Source organism: Symphodus melops (assembly GCF_947650265.1).
Source record: "Symphodus melops genome assembly, chromosome: 16".
Taxonomy (NCBI): Eukaryota; Metazoa; Chordata; class Actinopteri; order Labriformes; family Labridae; genus Symphodus; species Symphodus melops.
The window spans coordinates 8,669,555-8,689,657 of NC_136706.1; the positions used below are offsets into that span (position 1 = coordinate 8,669,555).

General features: G+C 37.7%; 1 protein-coding gene across 2 annotated transcripts; it reads left to right on the forward strand.

Moving 5' to 3' along the window:
* Window positions 1–2,119: 2,119 nt before the first annotated feature.
* On the forward strand, window positions 2,120–18,931 carry cabp7b (calcium binding protein 7b). Of its 2 annotated transcripts, none has more exons than XM_079364777.1 (6): window positions 2,120–2,378; window positions 2,812–3,092; window positions 17,398–17,541; window positions 17,647–17,759; window positions 18,163–18,310; window positions 18,415–18,931. In XM_079364777.1, the coding sequence occupies exons 2-6, from the start codon at window positions 2,984–2,986 to the stop codon at window positions 18,540–18,542; spliced, it is 642 nt and encodes a 213-aa protein (XP_079220903.1). In that variant the 5' UTR covers window positions 2,120–2,378; window positions 2,812–2,983; the 3' UTR covers window positions 18,543–18,931. The 2 variants fall into 2 exon arrangements, with proteins under 2 accessions (XP_079220903.1, XP_079220904.1); XM_079364778.1 differs by having other exon boundaries at window positions 2,870–3,092.
* The last annotated feature ends 1,172 nt before the right edge of the window (window positions 18,932–20,103 follow it).

Here is a 20,103-nt window from a genome sequence, read left to right on the forward strand (position 1 = left end):
GTGTCTCAAAATAGTTTGATCATGATGCATTACAATCTTGCACTGCGTTGCCATAAGCCTTCTTTTACATTGACTTTTATTGGGGGGGTTTTATATAATAGCACATCTTTGTCTCAGGCTTTGATCAGAGTTGTGTTATCAGTTTTGATGGATCATAGAACAGTTCAGATTGTAGTTTTGGTTGCAGACTTTGTAAGATTTATAATGAATCCTTATTGATTAATGTTATTTAAAATGATCTATCTATAAAACATTCAATGATGGGACTGGAGAGTGGTGTAGAGGTTTATGTATCAAATTGTCATGAATGCAGCGTCTATGTTGAATAATTGGTAGTTGTATTGAAAATAAACACAGGTTTTACATACAACAAGTTCAATAAGGACATTTGAATATATTTGTGAATAACCACAAATATTCAGCATCTTGTCCCAGATTTTAAGAGATTTTGTGAAAATTCTGAGAATCCGAGGTATATTAAGTGTCTGATCCGGGAGAGAACAAAGCCAGTTGTTCATGTTTTCAGAAGTCTGTTCATCTCAGCACACAACCAGCAGGAGGCTCAGGTGCAGCAGAGAGAGACAATCCCTTCATATTTAGAGAGGGAATAGACCTGTCAGTCCTGTAAAAACCCTTGAAGAACCAACCAGTGGAACCACATGCAGCTCTCAGCACACCCCTCACTTATCTGCTGTGAACCAGAGTGGAAAGATATGAACAAAGGGCATCATCATGCAGGAGGCAAGAATTCTCATTGGACAATGTGTGTTTGTGTTTGCATCACACAGAACATTCATCACATTTCAGTGACTCATACAGCTGCTTCTGAACAGAAAGACATGTGGGTTTGCCTTTATTTATATCATGTTTAGACAAAAAAAAATAAACATCCTGACTCAAACCTTCACTGAGGGTTGGTTCATTATCGGGAAAATGTTTTTTCATTAGGAGATTCACATTGCCACTGTTTTCCATTGGCATTATTATGGGATATAAAAAGGCTTTAAGTGAAATATTGCAAATATTGGCTCAATATCAAACTTTGAGTTATGTACTTTGCCTTAAATTTTCAAACTTAATGAAATTGGTGTTCTTGCATAAGTTTTCCTTCCATCTAAATGTTTGGATGGACTTATTATCCAAATAGTCAGCTAAGAAGATGTTCAGAGTTGTTCATCCTGCACACGCTTTGGCTGTAATAAGCTTACATAAACTGTTGTTTCTCACTTATTAACAGAGTTTTCAGTTACAGTTAATTGTCTTCTCAGTATCTGGTCAATGAAAAATCAGTTAAAATAGGCTATGAAGATCTGACTCTACATTTATATAATTTGCAAACGGCAGTAGCTACAATATAATAGCTTTCCACCTTGAGCTTAAAGTGGCAGGAAAACGGCTACCATAAATATGGGAAATTAGTAATTGTGAACAACTATGTATTTAGTTAGCCAAGAGGTGGGTGTAGGCTTAATTTTCCCCCTTAACCAGACCCTAGTTAGATGCATTCTAGGCTATATGCTAAAATGGAGCTTCATATTTATCATACATAAATTAGAGTATTGTCAATGTTGTCTCCCTACTCTCAGCAAGACAATATATGAAGATATTTGTATTGGTTTCTTTTAAAATGGAGCTCAAATTTCACTCAACATTTCAGCCTAGGACTTGTAGTGAAAGCCTGAAATATGCTTGACATAGGCTAAAGTATAGCCTGACTGAGGCATCATTAAGTCTCTCAGTATTAGTTTTCTTTATTTCAATTTAGCCCCCAGTTTGCTTTGAGGACTCAAAATGAACAAAAACATGAATTAGCTCAAATGTCATGAGATGAGGGCCAACATAAGGCTCACTTGTTGCTATCAGTCTACACTTTTTCATGTGGACTGGTGTTGACATAAACACTCAGCCTGGTGGAGTGCAGAAAATTAAGTTCATCCCATTACAGGCTGACAGTTTAAAAACGTTCAATAGACTCGTCAGAATTATGTGTGTGTCGTGTAGCCAAATGTGTGTGTGTGTGTGTGTGTGTGTGTGTGTGTGTGTGTGTGTGTGTGTGCGTGTGTGTGTGTGTGTGTGTGTGTGTGTGTGTGTGTGTGTGTGTGTGTGTTTTGGCCAAATGAGAGCGGAGCAGACGGCAGGAGAGAGAGGATCACTGCTCATACAGCGTGTCTGTATCAGAGGAGGAGGAGGGGATCACCCAGGAATCCCTTGAAGCTGCTCTTCAGGAACGAAAAGAAATGTGACAAGATTTAGTTTGTTGCCCAGTTTGCAGGATAGGATCAGCTCGTCACTGCTGCTGTTCAATCTTGTTGTACAATCGATCCGTGTGTTGTTCTGTTTTGTTTTTCTCAAAGAGGATGCTGAGACGGGGAAGAAAAGTGAGACAACGCTGGGAATAGACAGTTTGGATGAACAACACGCTTAAAATCAGCAGGAAAATTATCGATCGATTGATCTTTTCTTTATTCGAACAATTCGATACCAAATTTATTCATTTGTTTATTTATTTCAAGCCGAATTATCAAACCTTAAGCGGGATAAAAGAATGGCTGTTTACTCAAGATTTAGCCTAAATGAACAAATTAATAGGCTATCTGCTTGATCATTTAAGACATCATGAAGCGTTCCAGTTAGCCCAGAGCTTTGTCTGCCAGGCTATGAAGGAAAAGTTTGATAGCCTATGTCATTTTCATGAAATGGCTTCACCTATTTGATTCATATCTTGCTTACTTTAACCTGCTAGAAGAAAGTCGATTTCCAAGCTTCATTTTCGCTAAATCCTGCTGATTTGTTTGGATTTTTTTTCTCTAGAATATCACAACGAAGCTTCAACTTCAACGGAGTTTTTTTTTCTTTCTTTTTGACTAAGGTGTTGTGTGAAGATTTTTCAAAGGTAGTTTAGCAAAGGGTCTGTCTCGGAAAAACTCCGGAGAGCCAGGCTATATGAAGATCGCGACACAGTTGTTGGTCTTCCCTCGCAGAAATGCCAGTGCGTGCTGTGACTACCAGGTTCATGTACAAGGGACTTTGCACTATTCCAGATGTCCTCTCCTACCGGACCCCTGTTAACCTGCCCGAGGATGAGGTGGAGGGTGAGTCTCATTTCATTTTTTCGCTGATTAAATTATTTACTTTCTGATTAAGAGTTCTGAAATGTAAATACAATGTCCAACTGCAAAACTAGTCCAGGACCCTGGAGAGCTCCAGCCAACATGCCCTTCTTTTCATCCTCACCAAATCTGTGCGTGCACTTAACTAGATGTTTGCTTGTTATAGGCTGGACCAGAAGGTTGTATTGTATCTTGAAATCTGAGAAAATTGTTATGCTGCTTTATATTTAATTTTCCTCATCTAATCTAATTTGTCATTATTTCGCCTCGGATGTTTGGCAAAAAGAAACAACATAAGTAGTTTTTTTCTTCAAGCGTCTTTGCGTTAATAAAAAAGATTTACACCATACTTTTCAAATTGTGGTGAACGATAAATAAAACTGCTTGTGTTTGAACCTTATTTCATACTCGTATATACAATCTACAGTCAATTGTGAAACACCTTCATACACACTGTAACATTATCTCCTGACCCTATTCATTCTAAATCGATTTCACTCACTGTTCGTTTGCGCCTGAGTCATGGAGTCATTTGTCTGAAATTGAGAAAAGGCTTTTTATGAAAGGCAGATTTCTATCTATTAAAATGCAGATTACAATATCATTTCTAGAAAATCTATATAGGTTAAAGCCATTTAATATGATGACAGATTGAACCTTTTTACTGCTTAAATTACATTCTCCACTCTTTCTCTTTCAATCTAATTTATTTTTTAATTACTAGATCCAGGCATATATTTACAGTATGCCACTAAAAAGATTTGTAGAAGCCCATTGTCTCTTATACCGTAGCCTTTAAGTAGTGCAGTTTTGTTTGGTTCAAATGGTCTCCATAATGACAAAGCACAGCTGGCAGTGATTTGGAGCGAGGCCAGGAACACTACAATATAGAGATAACTCAGATCAGATTTGCCATCAGAAAGTCTTTTATGCGAGGGGAATTCCATTTCCCCTTTCATCTGTGCATAGGGGCCCAACACACAAGTGGCTGCCTAACCTTGCTTTGAGCCAGTCATGTGACATTGGGAATCCACTATTGATGCAATGACGACATAACTCTGATTAAAATGTTGCCTTTGGAAAAATCAAGAATGACAATACCAGTAAAAATGTGTCTTGTAGGATACAACTGTTTAGGTGGTTAAGAACTCTCAATTGCAGTTTTCTAATTTAAAGCCAATAAATATTCAGACAATAACCAGACAGAGCATCGAAGTGTGAATGTATTTACCCTGGGAGGATTCACTGAGCATATAATTCACTGCTGCTTTTACACGGCTTCACACTTCAGCAGTGTCCAGAGTAAACAGTGGCCTACCTTTTGTCACTGAGCAGCTCCAGCAGTAGATAAAGAGAGCTAAAGAGGAGAAGTGAGAGAGAGAGTTTCAGATAGAACTAAAACAGACTGGGTGTAATTTTATAAAATTCCAACACATCCTGTCCAGCTCCACTTTACACAGCCTTTGCTCTGTACAGTAGAGGGTGTTGTACTTTGAAAGACAGACAATTGGTCCTTTACTCACTGAATCTATCTATAAATATTGTTTAATCCCTAAAATCTTTAATTACTGCAGGGTTGAAGTTCCATGATTGCCCGACTCACATAATTACTCTCTCTAATCATTTTTCTAATAATAGCGTCTTTCTTTTAGTCGCAAGGTTTGTACACATTTGAATCTGACAACATCTATGAAACAAACAAAAAAGTCTTTGATCAAAAACTTGTCAAAAAAAGATAAGTCTTCATTTGTGCCAATATTTTTTAAATAGAATCCTTCACACTATTTAAATTGGCTTGGACCAACATCATTGATTCAGTGATCAACAGGAGCTTCTTTGTTGTGGACACATGCTGACAACATTGCAGAGTGCCCACTGACAAAACACAACACACAAGGACAAGAGGACCTTGCATTCTGTGCAGAGGCACAGTGCATGTTACACTGTGGCCAGTGCATGACACATACTGCCCTCCATAAAGAGACTCAAGAGTTTCGTTTCAGCTTCAGGTGAGATTATGAAGTATAATTATTGTCAAAGTAAAATAAAACAGAAAGTTACAGGGAAAATAATGCGATGCAGTAAAAACAAGTTTTTTTTTCAGTAAGCGGTGAAGCAGGATATAATTACAGTGTGTTAATTCATACACAGTTTGAGTGAGCAGTGTAGGGAGACCAATAGACTCCCATTTCAATCAGAGACCTGTAATGGAAAAGAATACTAATATTTGTTTACAAAGAAGATGGTGTGGTAATTAAGTCTATAGAAAGTCTTTGGCACTTCGACCCTACAGGGAGATTCGAAAATTGAGGAATGTCTGCCCTGAGCAGCAGCAGGAAGTGTCTCCCTGAGGAGTCCAGACTCAGGTTGTAAAGGTGTATGAAGATGATGTCATCCGAGACTGATGAGACAATAGAAGACGAAGACTGTGTCTTCAATTCTTAAAGCTAAAATACGTTCAAATAATAGTATAAGCCTTCCTGACTGAACTTTTTCTATAGCTACATTTTTGAGCCCCGACCCAAATTTTGAAACGAGAAAAGATAATGTTTTCTATCAAATACTTCTTTCTTCAGGCTGTCAAAAACAACATCAGGTACTTCAAAGTTTTAGCAAACATCTCAATTCAACACTTAAGTGAAGCACATTTAGCTACAATTGGACACTTCAAAGTGTTTCAGTGATACCTTCAATGTATCTAGTGAATAGAAACATCACGTTTTTTCATTAAAGATAACATTTGTGGATGAATTGACCAGTCAAGAACCAGCAGGCTTTGCTGTAAACAAGAAAAGCAGTCCATAAAGAGAGCAGAAGCAGGCACAATGCAATGGTTACAACCCGGCGTGACCTGAACTCAACAGGCAAGCATTATTACAAGCATAAACTTGAGATCTGGTATTTACTGGTACATAAACAAAAAAATCAGTTTCTTTTTTAGGCTCATATCGCTGAAGTAATTAATACCGGTGCGTTTGTGTACAGCATAACTTACAGTTTACAGATGAGTTGAAACTCACCTGAAACCGATGAACAGAGTTCTTGGGGGGCTGTATCAACCGAGAAATGATGGTGTTTGCTTTAAAGACATATCTGAAGGGGCACATTTTGCTTTGATCTGACCACATGGTTGCTTCTCAAGTTAGCTAGCGGACTGTAAACAATGCAATGTACAGAAAAAGAAGTCTTGCCTGGAAGTAACAAATTTATAAATTCACACAAGAATTGGCACAAGAATTTTGCCCTTTTTTCCAGAAGCATGTCATTGCAAGATGAAAGTCAGTGGGTTCCAAGTATTTTATTGTATCTTCATAGACATTGAAGCCTCAACAGTTGACTTAATGTCCTATTATGTTCATCTTTGTTTACTCGAGTTAAAGAAGACAAATACATTGTTGAATGAAATGAAAACACAAAAAAAAACATGGTTGAAAAATAAATGGAAGCTGTACAATTATTTACTGTACAATTTACTGGCAAATTTAATGAGATTTTTTCATTATAATTGTAAATTTGAATGGAACAAATTACACCGTACTCTATTTAATTGCACATATTAATCAAACAATAAAAGTGAATGATTATTAGTCTTGTTAATTAATCCAATTGTCTTCTCATAGCACATTTTTAATCGAAGATTTATTAGGATCAAACTCTTTCCTTGTATTTTCCAATAAATGAATATTGGCTACGTCAGTTGTATCAGATACATCAGTAATAATATCAGCTGTAAAGAATAAAGGCACTTGCCCTGAATAGAGGGCTGATTGTTTGTACTGGCTGTGCAGAAGGCTGATGAAGTGCTCACAGCTTTTAATGGATCTGCAGTTTCCAGGGAATGTTTTTTGAACAGATGGTTGTCGAGGTGTGCAGGGTCAGTGGCGAGGCTTCCTGCCCTTTTCTTCGCCCTTGTGTCATGCAGTTGTCATAAAACCCTGATGTGTATTTAAGCTATACCTGCTTCTGAAACAGGAATCAAAAAATACTGTATAAATACCATGCCTCTGTGTATGTTCATGTCTCATCCTAAAGCTGATAATTTAAACATATTACACAATGTTTTGCCTTGGTTATTAGGTTATTTCTCTCTATGTATCTCTTAATTTCTTAGTTTGAAAAAATATTTTCATTACAAACTCAATAAGCTTGTAGGCTGTTCATGCCAGTGAAATAGCTGTAATCATATTGCTATTCCACACACCAATTTAGCATTTTTGTGTATATTTACACTGTGTGAAAGAATTACACTCATTATGCAGACTTTTGTGAACGTCAATCATGTTGACATTATGCTGTGCCAAGTCTCTCCCAGTGTTAATGAGCACAGTAAAACCAAGGTCCGGAGCCAAGTTCAGACTATTTTGCATAATATGCGACTGGGAAAACCTTATACGCTGATGATACTTTGACTTACATGCATTAAAATATCCACATTATTCTGGGTTATTAGACTCTAAAATTTAAATATGTCCCGTAAAGTCAATGATTATGTATACTTTCAGACTGAAGCAAACAGAAGCAGAAATATTTTGAGAAGAATTATAAAAGCATAAAAAACACACAATACCTCAGAGTGAACTGTCACCCACTCTAACTGCACATGTGTTGAACTAGATAAGACATGGTTCGTTTAATGGCTCAGCAGTCAAGGGTTCCCGGCAGTTACACTCTTGGATGTCTCTTGGAGCTCGTATCACTCCTCGGTGCATCGCTGACAGAGGATGTGAGCAGTATTTATAGATCACAGCCAGCAGGAGAATCCCCCAGACGTCAGGCATTGTAGTCGAGTGAAGAGCATCTTCCACTTTGTATGCAAAGCTGCCTTCTTTGTGTTCGCAAACAGCGGGATTTTTTTCAGCAACATTGTATACAGAGAAATGTAAATAGAAGTAGAGCTGTGTTAAACTATTAAATTTAAGAGAAGTTATTGACAATGTGTTTCTGTGCTACTTTTCTTTAGGATAGTTTTTCTTTTTGACTTTTTAGAATACAAACCAACAACAAACAGGTGAACAAAAAATACAAACATGATTCTTAAGCAACATCATCTTTTGACTTGAAAGATGATAGTGCTTAAGAACCGTGTTTGTGACTCAAGTTGTGTCTTTTAAATCTTTGAAGACAAATTTCAGTTCAACCACTCATACAAATTTCTAGCTTCAAACAGCATCATTTCACTCTGTTATGAGATGGCAATTACAGGACAGTGTCCTTCTTCTCCCCTTGTCTGATTGTCTACAACAGACATATTTCATTTTCATCACACTAGGCTGCAAAACGCTCAGACACAAAGTTTATATAAACGGATGAAAACAGAATTGTTAGAGGACAAAAATAGAACATCTGTCCTATAATTATCCTTCACTCAGAGAAGACAGGAGATGCCGGTCAATGACCTAAAGATTCAATCTAAGGCAAAAGGGCACCCAGAAAATTGACAGGTTCACGGCAAAGTCTTGACCACGTCTCACACAGTGACTCCTCTGTGCCATTAAAGGACAGATGGACATATTCTAAACTATAAAAACATCAGTTACCACCTCCTTTTGCAGCCAATAACGTGCATATTATATCTGCATGTATGCTTGTTTAAAATATTTTTTTGCTTTTTTGTAATTCAGAAAAACAACACAAAACATGTCAGTTAAGTAAGCTTCTTCAGTTTTTTAATCTTAAAACAAGAGATCCAACTCATTTAAATTAATCCTGCAAAATTACAAGCAAAGTGAAGTGCATATTTTCTCATAATGTAGTTTGCTTATGTAAATGGTATATTAGGGAGCAGGTGTAGATTTGTGGTATATAGCAAAGAAAGGTAAAGAGTACATAAATATGTGGGACCACTAATGACATGCTGATTTAAATATAGCCTAATGTGTGCATGTTGTTATTTACCTCGCCACATGGACAGTAATGTATTGCGTCTTAGGCATTGTTGCAAGGCAACAATGCCTAAGACAACAATGCAACAATGCCTCATGATACAGTCTTGTTGGGATTTTCCCTTTAAAAGCTCGACAGGCAACAACATGGCACCATATAGTCATAAATTATAATTAGAAATGTCAAGTTATTAAAGGGTGTTGTATGTACTGTGTTTGTCATTTTAGTGTAAAACAAAGAGATCTTCGTGGCCTAGTAAGTTTTCAAAAATGTGGGTGCTTTTGCAGCAATTGAAGTGTAGGCTACATGAGATATTCTGCACATTGTTGAACAGCTTTTTGTAGACTGAGCATGTTGTAGAGTGAAAAGACTATAGCATCCAGACAGGTTAAGCCATGGACTTAAAGCTAGTTAGCTATGCAAAAATAGCACGCTATATGGCCCATCAGTCTGTTGCTAATGTCAGAAATTCCTTATATATTTTGGGCTTTATTGTCAGCCAGATAAGTCAGTTGTTTTATAGATTCAAGATACTAGTAAGTTACCCAGTCACTTGACCATACAGTAGCCTACAGAGTGTTTTTAGTGAAGCCTGTTTTATTATTACTTTATATTTTATTCAGTGATGTGTTGATCAATTTCTTTGATAGGGCCTAATATGAGCGCAGTATACTATGTTAATCTTCCTGTTTGCGTATTATATCAACATAATTCACAGGTATCAGCCCCCCTGTCCTTTTCAGAAAGAAAGTGCTATGAGTATTATCATAAATCATATAATTATAACTTAAACCACATGGGGGAGCATTTATTTCATGAGCAGAGACAAATTAATCTTCCAGTGAGTAGTTTCTATCCTCTTACCTATTTTCTGTTACTAACTTAATAACCAACCTTTCTTTTCATAAGAAAGTTATACTATTGATTTAAGTAACTGGCCCTCGGGCCACATCTGAACTTTGAGTCGCCGGATGCAGTAAAAACATTCCTTACTTAAGATAGGGATATCCTTATTCCTTTCATCCCATTTATTGAATGCATCATGACCTAAAACAATAGATCCTTTTTGTTTGAAGAGGGAAGACAGACATTCTAGTGCATTTATATTCATCTTCTAATGGTGACTAATCTATCTGCCAATAGGTGGACACAAGGAAATAAGGCAGCTGAAGTAAATAAAACTAACACTGACTTTGAAATTTGGGCTTTGTTAATTCAATAACTGTTTTGAGACTATTGATTAATATCATCAAGAGAAGAAATTAATGCACTTTGATTAACTTTGGAGATTGAAATCTCCCTGCTGTTCCTGTCTTTTCTCATTGTGTCACTTCCTATGGAGCAATGAGGCTACTTCATCAACCTCCTGCTGTATTTATGCTATTACAGTATCCTGCAGAATGTCAGGATCACAACTAAAGGTGAAGAAGAGTGTTTGCACTAAACTCTGCAAGGTGGCATATCTTTTTTTTTTGTTTGTTTGTTTGGTTTCCTGTCCAAAATGCTGCAACTGTTTGCCCCTGAAACTGTTATGTTGTCATTATATATTAAATGCCACAAACAAGCTCTCTTTAAGTACATTATGTCCTGTTACTGTCCAAAATATGTACCGTTACAGTTGTTTGTGGGTGGTAGCATCTCTAGGCATGGCCATTTTAAATGATACTCAACACATGGGAGACAACTGTGGCTGTAATGAAAACAACACTGATACTAGCAACCAAGTTCAGCCAGCAAATTTACTATTGTGTCTTACATCTTAACTTACCAAACCACCCTAAAAGCTATATGAAGTATTCAGTAAGGAGTACTACGGTGGGAGTTTGGCTGTTTACTGACAGGCCTAGCATTTTTTAGTATTTTAAGCTAATGCAAAGAAATATCAGGTTTGGCTGATATGAGATCAGCAAAAATACAGTATTTAAACTAATCTTGACACTCTTACAAATCTTGAGATATGAATCTTAACTTTGTCACTGAAATAGAGCAGTTGCAGAAAAACACAAGGATAGAACAAGTTACAAAGAGCAATTAAAGCAAGCAAATGCTAGCCACTGACAAAGAGATGAGGAAGGGCGAGGGGCTTTGTGGAAATGTAAGCACCAATCACTTTTGACTTTATTGAGACTTTGCACACTATGTGGCTGAACAGCTTTAGTCTACAACTTAACAATCCATCAGAAGGACTTCCAACGTGTCATAAAACGCTTTCTCTGGCAGTAATGCACAATTAATTTTATGACTCGATGAATATGAGTTTTTGGAGTGTCTTGCCACAGTCCTCCTACATGGACTATTTGACACAATGACGTTAAGTGTTGTCAGTTCCAAAGTTCTGTGAGTGAAACTTTATCCGTCTCCAGGTTAAATAATATTAAAAGTCTGACACCTCCTCGAAAATTGATTCTCTCTTACATCCACATTGCCTGGTGTTGAGCTTATTTTGGATGAATTTAGAACATTAATATGATGCACAACACTCTTTTCTTTCTCCCAGTGAAGTGTTGGTCTCTTCTGTCGGCTCCAAGCCATTTGATGGGATTTCCCCAATTATTCATTTTAGAGAGCTTCAATGGCCTTTTTACCCCAGCCAGAAACTCTGACACTCTGCCAACATGCAGCACTGAGCTTCTTGGCATCTGCCTTCATCATGGACCCTTTTCATGGATGTTTATAGCTGCACTAACCAGCATGAATCACTGTGTTGGTTGGTCAGAAAGGTCAGTGTGAGCCGTTTGTCCTCATGTTCTGGTCACATGGAAGGTCAGCAGACTTTTAAGTCCAGTTTTAGATCTTGGGTTTGGCAGAAGTGTCTCTTTGATGTCAGGGACAAAATGTACGAGCTCTTAAAACTATATCTCTAAAGTCTATGCGCATCTGTTTTAAGTATTGCGTGAAATAGATGATATTCTCATAGTATAGGTTGGGTCAAACTGGTTCAATCATACTAATCCATGTTGCAGAATAAATGAACATCAACAGGCCCGCTTGCTCTGCAGGAAACAATCAGCGTCATGATTTTGTTGGCAGCTGTTGATCTAACCTGCCATGAAATTGTCTGTCAATATTTCATTTTCTCCTTGCTCGGGGAAATATGATGAGTTGGTCATATCACTCATATTTCACTAAAACCCAAAGGGTTCTTTAATGTTACATTTTTACTTGTTTTAATTTTTTCCCCTTTTTTGCCCTCAAGCTACTTGACACAACATTTGTAATTCAGTACACAGTGTTTGGCATCAGAGATATATTTGTGCCGCAAAATAAAACACAGGGAAAACAGATTTTTCTTCAGTGGTTGCACAGTTTGATGTAGCACCTGTCACTAGGTTGTAAGGAATGTGTATTTTCAGAAATGAAAGACATTTTGTTCACTGATATAGACAAAGATGGCAACACACTTACTGCTTAATGCATATTTGTTTGGACCTTCAATAAACAGGGTTTCTTAAGATTTACATCAGTGCTGTCTGTTGATAGATCTGAATTTACTTTGCTATTGGACTTTTTTTGTTTCGTCATACTAATCCCTTGATATAGGTATTTCATGTTTTGTTTTGAATATTAATGTGTACCAGGGATGCACAAAACATTGCATTATCATCTTTATTGCTTTATAAGCGTTCGCTATAAACACATTGCAAGATTCCAAATTTATCTCAATAGATAATTAATTTATGTTATAAGGCAATTCTCCCTGCCTCAGCACGCAAAGATTTTACCTAATGGAGGAAGGCCTTGTTCTAATGGCCATGCTTTCAAATGCTGAGATACATTTGTGTTATTTAGCATTTTAAAACCTGGGCCAATAAAATGTTGTGTCTGTCTTAAAAATAACATGTCTGCAATAAACTACATACACACAGTGTGTATGTAGAAGACACAATGTTCAAAGATGTAGTAATCCCAAATGTGCTAAATAATGTGCTTTTGTTATGCGTAAGGTTGTAAGTAATAATCTAGTTGGTTTCTTCAAACTTCATATGATCTCACTTAATCAGATAAAAGCATACTCTCTTAGCTGGGAATCAGTTGGTAGAGTCTGTCCTCTCTCAACCGGAAAGTTGGAGGTTCGATCCCTGCAGCAACATGTCCAATGTATCCCTGGGCAAGACACTAAACCCTGAATTGCTCTCACTGCTTTGTCAGTAGCATGTGAATGTGTTTGAATGGGGCTACTTACTTCTGATGGTCACTTTGGATGAATGAGCTTTGATTAGTCAGAAGACTAGAAAAGCACTATTCAAGCTCAGTCAATATTCCATTTAGATGTCATATTCATTATATTGTATGTCCACAACATAATTAATTTTGTTCAGGATTGAATATCCAGGTCAATGATTGTTCTAATAGACACGCAAACACAATTAATTTCCTACAATCATGTCAAGCGGGTTTGTTACTGTAGACACAGCCATGTGACCATGTTTGTTCATTACCCTTGGCTTGACTGTGAACACTGATGACGTATTGTGTTTGACTCACTGTTACTGTCAATGCCATTACCTCAAAGACGACAAACACTCTGACGTCTTTTATGACCACACTGTCACTAAATCTCAGGACCTGACAGCATTCTTACCGTCGCCAACACAAAGATATTCAACACCAATATTAATGAGTTGCAAAATGCTCCTAAATGAGTTAATATTTGTAAATGCTCTGAAATTCCCCTGTCAGCAGAATGAACTCTTTAATTAAAAAGATGATGCGTATACAGTATAGGGAGTTTCTTTCCCAGGTTCTGACTTTAGATAACCGAGGTGTTGCACCCTCAGGGCGATGCGAGGTGACTTTGATTTTCTGATCAAGGACTCAATGTAGAATCACTGGTTATAATTGTGTAGTTTTGTGTAAACGCTTTTCTAAATGCGTCTGTTTAATGCTTGTATGTTTGCAGAAAAGTACATACAAACTACCCATGTGAGGCGTGTTTTTTCATAGTGTTTCAAGGACATATTTTCTAACGCAGTGCTTGTACTCTACTGCTCCATATGGTGTTTAGATTGTGTGCCTATACGTTCTGCAGGTAGAGACAAAGTTATTTATGGAAATTGGAATATGGAAAGTGCTGCCATTCCTTTCATGAGATGTTTTTTCCTTTCTTTGGGGGGGAGCAGTCAAATGTCTGTGCATATAATTTTTTGCATTATCTTGTATTTTATATTTACATAAAAATTAAACATTTTTGTGAGAGAGAGGGGAAAAAAGAGAGTGTTTATTTTCTGTATATGGAGTGTCAAAAAAGTGCCCCTACGTTAAGCATAAGATAAGAATAATATGAGCCTATAATGAATTCCATCTTGTTAGAAGAGGTGTATCCATCGTTGTGTCCCTCTGGGTAGCATGTTTACTTTTTTGAAATACTCACTTATGTTGGTGTGAAACGATCAGTAGTCCAGCCACTTCTCAGCTCTCTTGGTGAATTCATTACTTGTCACTGGCAACGGGGTCGTGACATTGAATCTCGTGTGGAGCTGGAGGAAGATAGCCAAACTGGAACAGCTCTGCTGGCTGTAATTTAGACAAATATCTTGTGTCTCTGATGTCAAGGTTTGGAGCAGACTGTGTCACTGGTTCAGTTCAGAAGGACCTCGATAAAAGCGCCACATAACATCCTCTTGCTGCGATTTCTTCTTGTTTTCTCACAAGGCTATAAACTGCCTCGGTGGGCTCTCACTTGTTAGCTGTCAGTCATTTGCGTGCACAAGATGGATTGTCAGTATTTGTCCACGTATGGGCAGGCATGCAAATTAAAGGTGATGTTTTCTGAACCACATAGTTTAATTTAAATTTGTTTGTGAGTCATTTGTAGAGGCCCTCTGTATAATGACACGCTCGATGAAATTATAGTCCTCACAGGCTTTTAATGTGATGGCAACAAGACATGTTATGTTGACATTTACTTGTTTTCCTCTACATGTTTTTTTTTGTAAAATCTGTAAGTATTGTTGCTGTTCTGTTCCTGTCCTTCAGCCTACATTTACTTTAATTGACCTTCTCATTTATCAAACCATACGTGACCACTGAGTCGGCATCGAGCGTTCTCGTATATATTCGAGGATCTACATCAAAAAGAAACCACCGCGCGTCTGTGCCTTTGATGTGCAACAGCTCTTTTTAGCACTTCAAACAGAATACTGTGATGCAGTGTGAGGACAGGAGCCAAATGGTGATGTTTATGGATTATATACACAAAAGTTGTTTTTAATTAAAAACATGTGAACGTGTATGTTGCCTTCTGGTCAGAGACAATTGTGTCATAGTGGTTTTAACAGGTGTTGGCCCTGAAGGTGTCAGTTCACATCTGTAATAAATTAGATAAGCCTAAGCCAGGTAGTTGTGTCACTTCACGTTAACTATTACATAACTTGAAGTTAAATGTACCTCTGAGATGTTAAAAGTCTTTATTTTCACTATGGGGTCATTCATTCTTTTTACTTCATTAACCTCATGCAGTTTATGAAATACTTCTTCACTAGTGCTGATTTGTACTTGACAAAATGAATCTTTTCCGTACATACTGCATATACATAAATGACTCTGTCTCTCTCCATGGTTCTTAAAGGCAGGGTAGGTAATTTTTGAAAACCAGCATGATTTTGAAAGTAGCGTCCTCTGTATTCACTCACCCCCTGCCCTCGGTGCTCCCTCAAAAGCCCCATCCCTCACTTACATGCATTCGCACCATTGGTCCAGAAGTGGATTTCAGCTCTTACTTTGAGTGTGGGCTCATGCATGCATGCAGTAGAGAAGCTTGATTGGTTTATAAAACGTATACAAGTGGCGACATTGGTCGAAGTTTTCTACTGATACAGATGACAGAATTTTTTTTATTGGAGAGGACAGTTGATGAGAGACTGGAAATGTGGGGAGACGAGAGTGGGGAAGACATTGTTGTGGAATTTTTCCCATTACCAAAGAGGGTAGGAAACAGGGAGGAGGACCCAAGTGCAGAATAAAAATGTATTAACAAAAGACAAAACAAAAACTTACTGAATTAATAAATCCAAAACGTTCTGAAAGGCAACTCAAGCAAAAAAACAAAAATCCAAAAACCAGGAGGCGAAAACAAAGGGAGCAGGGAGAAGCAGCAACCAAAGACACAACGACATACAAAAGACAAGACAATGAACCGACAAGAAACAGAGGCAAACACAGAGACTAAATAGACAAGGGTTAATCAGACGCAGGTGAGACTAACGAGACAGGTGAGGAACATCAGGGTAATCACAAAGGCGGGAAACACAAGGAACGAAGAACACAAGACCAGAACACTGAGGACAAGTACAAAGTAAAACCCAACACTGACACCACCACCAAAACCAGATCTACAAAATAAAACAGGAAACACTAAAGACTAGACTTAAAACACAAGACAGGAAATAAACTAACAGGTAACATAGGAGGACACAGGGAAACACACTCAAGACTAAAGTAAACACAAGACTATGAAACATTAAAGCACACAAGGGAAACAATCCACACTAGGAAACAAATAACACTAAGGACAGAACGAAAACTAAAACTAGAAGAAACACAGAGACAAAACCAAACCATGACACCCTAAGATCGATCTGGTCTCAATGAACATATATTCGAAGGCAAGATAAGCGTTCGAAGACCCCTCTCTCACACGGTGAGGAGAGAAAGAGGCCCCGAGAAAAGGCAAACGTGAAAACTTACACATTTCCATCACACTACACAGATCACTTACCCATCACGCCACATAGAGCCACTGCCCACCTGGCAGGGCACAATCTATCCCCTAGTGTGAGAAAAGAGACTACATGACTATTTACCATCTCCCAAGGCTGAGAAGGAGATGGAGTCCAGTGAGAAAGAGCCTGGGTGACTCTTCCCACATGTACAAATGGTGAGAACAGAATAAAGGGAACGAAATGATGGAAAACAAAACACCCAATAGGCTGTGCATGTAGTATTCTAAGACATTTCACATACATTTTATATGACCGATTCTATGATACCTTCATTCAACGCATATAGTGCACATGGAGTAAAATTTTCCATAACAACATGAAGCAATTGATTCGAACATGCAGCCGCATAGACACGGACTATAACCTCAGGCGGTACACAACATGACCGCTAGGCTATCCAATGGCCCATCTGGGTATTTAATGGTGTTTGTTAAACAGAAGACATTCAGTTATCAACATCCTTTAATGACTTAAAGACGAAGATTACGTGTGGTACTGAGGGGATAGTAACCACAGAAAAATTTAAACTGCCCCACTCCTCATATTTTCACATTTCAAACACTGAATTTTAAGTTATGCCTCCTCTTCTCAAAATTTAAGCGATGACACAGAGCCAAACTAATACCTCTGTTCTCTCCCCTTTAAACTTCCAATAGCTACTTGCTTCTTCTTTCTTCAAACAGAGATCCGTGAGGCTTTCAAAGTCTTTGACCGTGATGGAAACGGCTTTATCTCGAAGCAGGAGTTGGGGATGGCCATGCGCTCACTGGGCTACATGCCCAATGAGGTGGAGCTGGAGGTGATCATCCAAAGACTGGATATAGATGGTATATAGATCCCTATCTTTCTCTATATGGATGTTTCACTGATTCAATTCAATGCATAAGCAACAGTATAACAGTAAGGTTTGTAACTTCTGTATGTTTCATCAGGGGATGGTCAGGTTGGCTTTGAAGAATTTGTCACACTGCTCGGTCCTAAGCTCTCTTCTGCTGGAATGCCTGACAAGTTTCATGGAGCGGATTTCGATTCAGTGTTTTGGAAGGTATTTCTTTACATTAGTTTGATTATTTGAACTAATAAGAGCAATCTGTTTCAATCAAAATAACAATACCAAAACAACGGATAAAAAACCAAAAGCTATTTCTAGCAGCATGTCATTATTTATCGTATTCCAGTAAAAAAGTAAAGGTCTTGATTTTAAAGTGGCCCTGACACCACTCTAGTAATTATCCACACATCAGCAGTATATACATTGTATTTAGTTGCATCACTGAATAGATTTGTTCAATTAAAATGTTTGCAGTCTTGAAGCTTTGAGTGATCCCGTACTTTCACTTCACTTTTCATTGCTTACCCAAAGCTTATTAGTGTCACTGAGGACCATTAAAAAAAGAAGTCTTACCTACATTAATTACCGCTTTATTTGTGTTTGCCGGTCTTCCCAGTGTGACATGCAGAAGCTGACCGTGGATGAACTTAAGAGACTGCTTTACGATACTTTCCGAGACCACCTCACCATGAAAGACATCGAGAACATCATCATGACCGAGGAGAGCCACCTGAACAGTCCAGAGTGCCACGTGGACATTGACAGTAAGTTACATACAGATTTGATCCTTCAGCTTATTCAGACAGATTTTTAAATTTATATTAAGAGTTTCAAATGTGGGCGATTTCTTTTTTTCATTTCTCCACAGCAAGCCCAACACAACAGGAGAAACACACATGTGTGCGTAAAAGCCTGATTTGTGCCTTCGCTATTGCATTCATCATCAGCGTCATGCTCATTGCGGCCAATCAAATGCTCCGCAGAGGAATGAAGTAAAGATCTGTTTTAGTAATGACGGCCAATGAGCAGCAAACCTCTACCAAAAATCTTAAGTGTGTTTTAGTTTCGTCACTGTTTTCATGACCAACAATGATGCTATCATATGCTTCTCATATAAATTGATGAAAGGATGTCATGCAACATTATGTATGGTCACTACTCACTGAGGTTTAAAAAGGAAGGAAAGTAAGAAAGAAAGAAATCTCAAGGGCTGGTTCGTATCCTAAAACAGTAGTGTCAAAATAATTCAAATTCCCAAAGTTTTCTAAGAGAAAAAATGGCTAAACAGGCAGATTGTAGACAATGTGAGTATTTCAATATCCGGTACATTCTGTCGTTATAGCTGTGCTGTGACTTATATATCAAAACAACTAATGACGTTGTTGACGAGAGCTCTGCCTTTTGGAAATGTGCTCCAGTAATAGAAGTATTGAGGATTGTAATCAAGCAATACAAAAGTGTTGACGTGCTCCATGTTCTGTAACTAAGTCGCTAACTAAAACATGAGGATAAGTGAATGAGAACTTCTTATTTGGTTTCTTGATAAGTTTAATGCTAGTCCTCAGCATGAAATAACTCAACAACTAGAGATAATTAAAATTACATTCAGAGAAAACAAACCCTACCGGTTTTCACCATTTGTTTTACAAATCCTGTGAAATGTCTCAACATCTACAGATTAGCTCAAAAAAGAAATTCATGTAAAATGTTAGCTAGTTATAGTGTTGCTACAGCCTCTGTTTTTAACTTATGATCTAAAACTTTAAAAAACGCCAATTTTATGTTGAGTGATATTTAGCTACTGTTAGAATGCATCCCATAAAACCCACCCATCCATTTTTTTTCCTGCCGCTTAAAACCTAGATGATAATCATGATAGACCACAGCATTGTCATATAAAAGCATTAGGCCTATGCCAAGCTAGCATTAGCATTTAGCTCAGAGCACTTCCTTCCTTCAGTCCAGGCTCACAGAGTTGCTGACACAGCTGTAGACTTTTGGTCTTGTTGTAATATTTTAAAACAACATACAGCTTTAAGAAAATGTGCTTCATTAAATCATACAAATCTATCAGGTGCTTCGCTTCTTTGATGGAATTTGATGCTGAATACATTACTGTATGTTTTGAAAAGCATCTCTAGGCTCAATTTATGCAGAAGAGAATAAAAAGATGTAATTCATCCAATTTTTTTTTACCATGATAGCTACGTGTGCAAAGAACCCAACAACTGAAATCAAATAATACAGGGACACATGAGACAGGGCTCCTGAAAAGAAGGATTCAGTTACATGGGGAGGCAGGCTGTGACCCTAAACCACATGCTGCAGCTGAGAGGGAAAAAAATAAGATCAATTAGTTTACCTTTGAATTCAGAATGAACCTTCTTGATTGAGCAGCTTTGCACCGATTTGTGCTCCAACAGCTGTTTTTCCTTTAATTGAAATTACATAATTATAGATTCAGGAATATAATCGAAGCAGTGACCTCTAAATAAAAGAACTATCAGTCAATTTACTTGCTGTCTGTCAGGAAGCATGCACAATGTTGCGTATTTGT